The 6,673-nt window shown below is 37.3% G+C and overlaps 1 protein-coding gene across 2 annotated transcripts in view; it reads right to left on the bottom strand.

Moving 5' to 3' along the window:
• Positions 1 to 507: 507 nt before the first annotated feature.
• Positions 508 to 6,673, bottom strand: part of TMEM65 (transmembrane protein 65) — a 41,584-nt gene continuing 35,418 nt past the window's right edge. For both annotated transcript variants that reach the window (XM_059672772.1, XM_059672773.1), the window contains one exon: positions 508 to 3,654. In XM_059672772.1, the coding sequence (XP_059528755.1) occupies positions 3,553 to 3,654 (102 nt within the window). In that variant the 3' untranslated portion in view covers positions 508 to 3,552. The remainder of the gene's footprint in view (positions 3,655 to 6,673) is intronic.

Below are 6,673 nucleotides of genomic sequence, written 5' to 3'. Positions count from 1 at the left end.
ACAGAAATATAAAAGGTGGTAAGAAAATACTGCAAAACAACTATACGCCAACAAATTGGACAAATTCCTAGAAACATACAATCTTACAAAACTGACTCAGGAAGAATCAGAAAATCTGAATAGACTAATAACAACTAATTAAATTGAAGCAGTAATAGAGAAAAGGAGGAAAGTAAATGCTACGTTATTATATAAAGGCTTAGATATCGCTGCTGTAAATTCCCATCAGTGTAATTTATGCCAATCTTTCTAAAGGTTTTTGTTTTTTTTGACATCCCCTTAAAGATAAATTACCTCCATATGGGATCATTCTTCTCTCATAATCTGTAATGCTGTATCTCAAGTGTGGGTTTCAGTGAAGTAATAAATAGTTCTATTTTACTGTCTCAGCGACATTGCTACAACAAATCGGCATCTATTAATCCTACTTCCTTTAGCGACACAATCACCAGGCCCTTCTGAGATTAGGAAGAAAATCAAATTTCAAAGTCAAAACCACATTCCAAATTTCTTAAAAGATTTTTCTTGTTCAATTCTTTTGTAGAAACATTGGTCACCATTTAACATACAGTGGCAACAAAATGCACCCAATTTACATGCATCAAGAAGTCAATAAATCATCATACATGGACAACATGAATTTTAAACAGACAGTACTAGAAAGTAGCTCATGTTGCATTTAACCACAGTTATGGTGCTCTCAATAAAGAAATAACTAATATGAGAAATAAGAATTCCAGTTTCAATCTGAAATAAGGTTCTTGGTAACAAGCAACATAAAATAATAGTTACATAAAGTAATTATCTTAAAGTGAACCATTTCTCAGAAATCATTTTGTGCAGAACACAAAGATCTTGGAAAAATGTGTATCTTAGGTTAAGGACAAAAGGGTGCCATTTTTTGAAAATTAATTAATTACCTGAATGATGCAAATTTTTACTGTGTCCATAAATTAAAATGTCTTTCAATATGAAGATTTTATGTTACATGTTTTGACACCTTAAATAACTTTGCAGATGTTCAGCTAAACTGAAAGATTCTGTAGGACTAGATTATTTTCAACAGGAAGAAAAACACACAACAGTAATCAAAAGCCCTTTCTAAACTCACAGGCAGTTTCTGGATATGGGATTTAATTAATAAAGAAAAAATTTAAGCACCACAATAATATGCTTTTTTAGAAAACAGAAAGGACTGGCGATATACAAGTTAGGGACAAAAGCACATAAATATTTAGCAAAAAAAATTTTTAATAAGCACTCTAATCCTCTCTCCTGAAGTAATAAAAAAAATTTTTTTGGTGTGTGTATAGTACTATGTGAAAGATACAAACCACAACTCTGTTTAAGATATCAAGTTCTATTCTAATTTGATCAAATGAGACTGTCATACTATTTGTACATAATAAGAATGGTATATGTTTATCTTTTCATTGTTTGATTTATGTTTTTCCTTCTAAAATCTATGATTAAGGGATAGCACTAAATTATTTTGAAGTGCACGGAAGCGGATTTATGGTAAATTGCCTTGTGGGGAAAATCAGTTCCTTTGTAAAAAGAGCTGAAAGTTAAAATTTGCAAATAAACTTTTAAAATAAGTTATAGCTGTAAATACAGCCATCTTATAAGTTTCCCTTTTTTTGCATCTATTTACCAACTTTAATAATTTCAGCAACCCAAATAGTAATTTTAATTTCAGTTTTTCTACTCCATAATGTGTTTTTTTTTTTAGCATGGGTAACAGGCCACATGCTAACAAAATTTAAGGGTTCATAAAATTAAAATTTATGATTCCTACACGGTTATACTTAAGTCAGATATACAAGATTGGAATAAATAACTTCAACCTAGAATCTGATTTAAATACCACGAAAGAAGAAAAAAAGACCAAAAAGAAAAAAAAAAGATTTTAACTCATGTAACTTTTGACTATTAGACTATATGTAGCAAAGAGTAAAATATAAAATATTTTTGCCTTACCAGTGTAGCGCACTGGTTGAGCATCGACCTGTGAAGCAGGAGGTCATGGTTTGATTCCCAGTCACAGCACATGCCCAGCGTTGCGGCTTGATCCCCAGTAGGGGGGCATTCAGGAGTCAGCGATCAAAGATTCTCTCTCAATATTGATGTTTTTATCTCTCTCTCCCTTTCCCTTCCTCTCTAAAATAAATTTTAAAATATACATATACATACATATATATATATATGTGTGTGTATATATATAATATTTTTCACCTCAAAAGAAGTTATCCAGAAGTAAAATTCACTAAACAAGATATAACATCAGGATTATGAATAGGAAGTACTCAGACTCATTTAATTCAGATCAAAAGACATTTTGGAGGGAACAAATCCTTCCTGTACAATATAATTTGTATCTCATTAACCTTACAAACATCCTTTCAACTTCACCACTTATCCCATAAACCTTCTTGACAGTTCCCATTTCTATTTCTCTAAAAAAATTTGTTTAGCCTCTTAATTTTCAAGTGTCATGTCAAACCCCTTAGTTCACTCTAATAATTCCATAATCACCATTGAAAAGAACCCACAATAATAATTTTCTTCCTCTCATTAGTCAAAAATCACCATGTAATGATGCAAAATTGAGAAATTAAAAGTAAAACAATCCATTCGAAATAATATACTTAAGATATATGGTTGCCCTAACCGGTTTGGCTTAGTGGATAGAGCATCAGTCTGCAGACTGAAGGGTCCCAGGTTTGAGTCCGGTTAAGGGCATGTACCTTGGTTGCGGGCACATCCCCAGTGGGGGGTGTGCAGGAGGCAGCTGATCGATGTTTCTCTCTCGTCGATGTTTCTGACTCTCTGTCCCTCTCCCTTCCTCTCTGTGGAAGATCAATGGAATATATTTTTTTTAAAAAAGATATATGGTTTTATGTAGTACGAAGACCACATAACTGCTCATTCTGATTGACCTCTGGCACTTGAGACAAGAAATTAAAATGAGTAACAGAAACTTAAAATACTTAAAGTCTGCATCTGTTTTGAATAGATGTGGGAGTAAATAAAAGTGACTGAAATTATATGATTATGAATGTTTTCTGTGAAACAGTACAAAATTGATGTTGCCAGAAAGCGAGTAAAAAATCTTCAACTGACAACAAACATCTTATGTAATTTGGAAAAATCTTAAGGTTGAATTGTAACTATAGGGAACACAACAACAGAAAATGTTTTCATGCATATACATATTACGTAACAAATAAGCAAACCCCAAGTCAGTACAATACATCAATGACTGATAAATGATATCTGGATATATAAAGAAAGAGAAGGAAAAGATAAAATGTTGACTGCCGTTGATGAAAAAGCACTTCAACAATTTACACAAAATGATACTAAACAGTTTTTTTAAAAAGATGTCCTAAGAAAACCAAGCCACAATAAGTTAGTGTTTTCCATAATACATGCTGAATTATTTGATCCCATATCTATACACTGTTACTGTCTTAATTCCTAAATGTTGTGACAGCATATTTAATCATTGAGGTACATTAGTTTACATCTTTTATAGGTACTCTACGAGGGTTAATTTTTCTTTTCCAGTTTTTCATCTTCTTCACCTACTCCCAAGAAAATCAAAGGAAACATTCCTAGAATGCAGCCAATAGTCACCCCAACAGCTTTGCCCTAAGGAAACAAAACAAAACATTTTTGAAAGTTATTTTATTGCTGTAAGAGGAATCCTTGCTTAAGTATCTATGATAAACAATTACTATCCTATATAATAAAAGCCTAATATGCTAAGTGTCTGGTCGTCTGGTGACCAGTTGACTGTTCAACCAATCAAAGCGTAATATGCTAATGATATGCTAAGGCCGCTCAACCGCTCACTATGACGTGCACTGACGACCGGGGGGGCAGTCAACTGGTCAACCAGTCGCTATGATGTGCACTGACCACCAGGGGGCAGATGCTCCAACTGGTAGGTTAGCTTGCTTCTTGGGTCCGGCCGATGGGGACTGAGCGAGATGGGCCGGACATGCCCTGGAGCCCTCCTGCGGTCCCTCCCCGCCCCCGATCATGCACTGGTGGGGTCCCTTGGCCTGGCCTCTGCCCTCTCGCAAACCAGGACCCCTTGGGGGATGTCAGAGAGCCTGTTTCAGCCTGATCCCACAGGCCACTCCCCTCGGGAGGGCGCCAGATGCAGGGCTCATGGCTGGCAAGTGCTGTTACTGCAACTCGAGCCTCTCCGGATCAGGACTGATTGGGCGCGAGCCTGTGGCAGCTGCAGTGGGGCCAGGATGAGCAGGAGTGGCAGGTAGGAGATGCAGGCAGCATTGGACTGTGGGTTTTGGCCCGATCCCCGCAGGCCACCCCAAGGGACCCCACCTGTGCATGAATTCGTGCACCAGGCCTCTAGTGTACTATAAAATTCAACTGTGACTGCATGTCTTTTGATCATAATAACCAAAATATAAAAATATGCTACAAAAATATTCTAGAAGAAATGATATTTAAAGTTCAAAGCAACCAGGAAATTTTTCTTTTATCAAATTGCCATAAAAATAACATCAAAGAATATTCAAGTAGAAAACACTCATTAAATATTGAGCATATATTTTAATGTCAGAAGACAAGAAAAATCCTCACCTAGAATCTTATTTTGACCTTAGATAATGTTTGTATTTATTTATATATATTCACAGAGACTATATTAGATTCCTGACTTCCCCATATACATGAAATGACCCTTGTGAGTAGACTCCACTTCCCACCCAAAATGTTAGAATGCTTGTTACTGTCATCCATGAAAACCAAGGCTTTCTCTGCCCTCACTCTAGGAATGCCAGTCAGTGAGTTCCAACACGATTTTCTCAATGGGGCAATATGGTCAGTAGGGCAGAGGAGGGGGAAAGAAATGGGCTATCCTTCCTTTTCTGGCTCCCTGATCCAGGCCCTGAAAAAAAAATTATATATATATATGGTTAATCCTCAACCGAGGACATTTTTTTCTCCCACTGATTTTTAGAGAGAGTGCAAGAGAGTGGGAGAGACACAGAGAGAGAAATTTTGATGCAAGAGAGAAACCATTGGTTGCCTCCCGCACGGGGATCAAACCTGCAACCAAGGTACTTGCCCTTGACCAGAATCAAACTCGTGATCCTTCAGTCGTGGGTCAACGCTAAAACCACAGACAGAGCCAAACCAGCTAGAGCCAACCGGCTAGGGCCATATTTTTCCATCATAATATATATATATATTACTAGAGGCCCGGTGTACGGATTTGTGCACCGGTGGGGTCCCCTGGCCTGGCCTGCGGGGATAGGACCAAAACTGGATCTCTCACATCCACTAGGGGGTCCCAGATTGCGAGAGGGCTCAGGCAAGGCCGAGGGACCCCACTGGTGCACGATGGGGGCCGGGGAGGGACTGTGGGAGGGTCCAGGGTGTATCTGGACTGTCTCGCCCAGTCCCAATCGGCCAGACCCCAGCAGCAAGCTAACCTACTGGTTGGACCATCTGCCTCCTGGTGGTCAGTGCATGTCATAGTGACTGGTCAAATGGTTGAACAAATGGTCGGACACTTAGCATATTAGGCTTTTATTATATAGGATTATCGGGTCTTATAATAATATTAGGCCCTATAGTTAATTATACTGGAGCTAACCAAGGACTTGAGTATATCTGTAATATTATGCAAGAAGATATTTTCAGAGTTTCAAACAACCAAATTACAAATAAGGCTTTAAAATACAACATATGTCAGTTAGAAACCACATGTGTACATATATTCTATTCTAGGTAAATTTCAGAGTTAGCATATGTTATAACTAGATGGCTGATCACTAACTTCAACCACTACAGGCTGTTTATAACCAAATGTTATGTTACAGAATAGAAGATTTGACCCTAAGACATACCAAGCGGAGTCAACAACTGAGGAACAGAATACATATGCTTATGGGGTTTTATCAATAAACATACAAACAAGTATATATATGACAGTTTGGTGTGTGACGTGCTTTTGTTACAGAAGGGGGGAAATGGACTTGCTCATAATATAGAAAGAAAACAGTTATAAATTATGTCAGAAGAGAAGGCCCCAGGAAATAATCTTATCTTGATCCCAACTGTTATGTTAAAATGTTAAGCCAAATTCCTAGAATGTTAGAATATCCTTACTCCTCAACAACCCTGGCTGATTGATATTAGCTAACTAATCTCACTTCAATAGATCTACAAATTGCAGGATATGGACACACACACACACACACACACACACACACACACACACACATAATTTTTTATGCAGCAACAGGTCTAAGGTGGAGCCTGAGAATTTGCATATCTAATCAGTTCCCAGAATGTTGATCCTGCTGGTCCTGGCATCGCACTCAAATACTGCCCTTCTCACCTGGCTTCACCATCGCCGACCTTTTCAGTGAGGGCTGCAGTGACCCTCCTATTTAGTATTGCAATCTGTCTCCATTCTAGCACTCCCAACCTCTTTTACTCTGCTTAGCTTTCCTTTTTTTCTTTAATTTCCCATAACACTGTGAACTTCTAGTATTCTAAATATTTAACTTATCAAGTTTTTAAAATTGTTTCTTTCTCCTCACGCTGCTAGAACTTAAGATCCACCAGAAAAGAAAAGAAAAAAAGAAAAAGAAAAGATTATTTGTTAACCAATAATATCCAAAGCTCC

Source organism: Myotis daubentonii, chromosome 17 (genome assembly GCF_963259705.1).
Source record: "Myotis daubentonii chromosome 17, mMyoDau2.1, whole genome shotgun sequence".
Classification (NCBI taxonomy): Eukaryota; Metazoa; Chordata; class Mammalia; order Chiroptera; family Vespertilionidae; genus Myotis; species Myotis daubentonii.
This window is presented reverse-complemented; position numbering and strand designations above follow the sequence as displayed.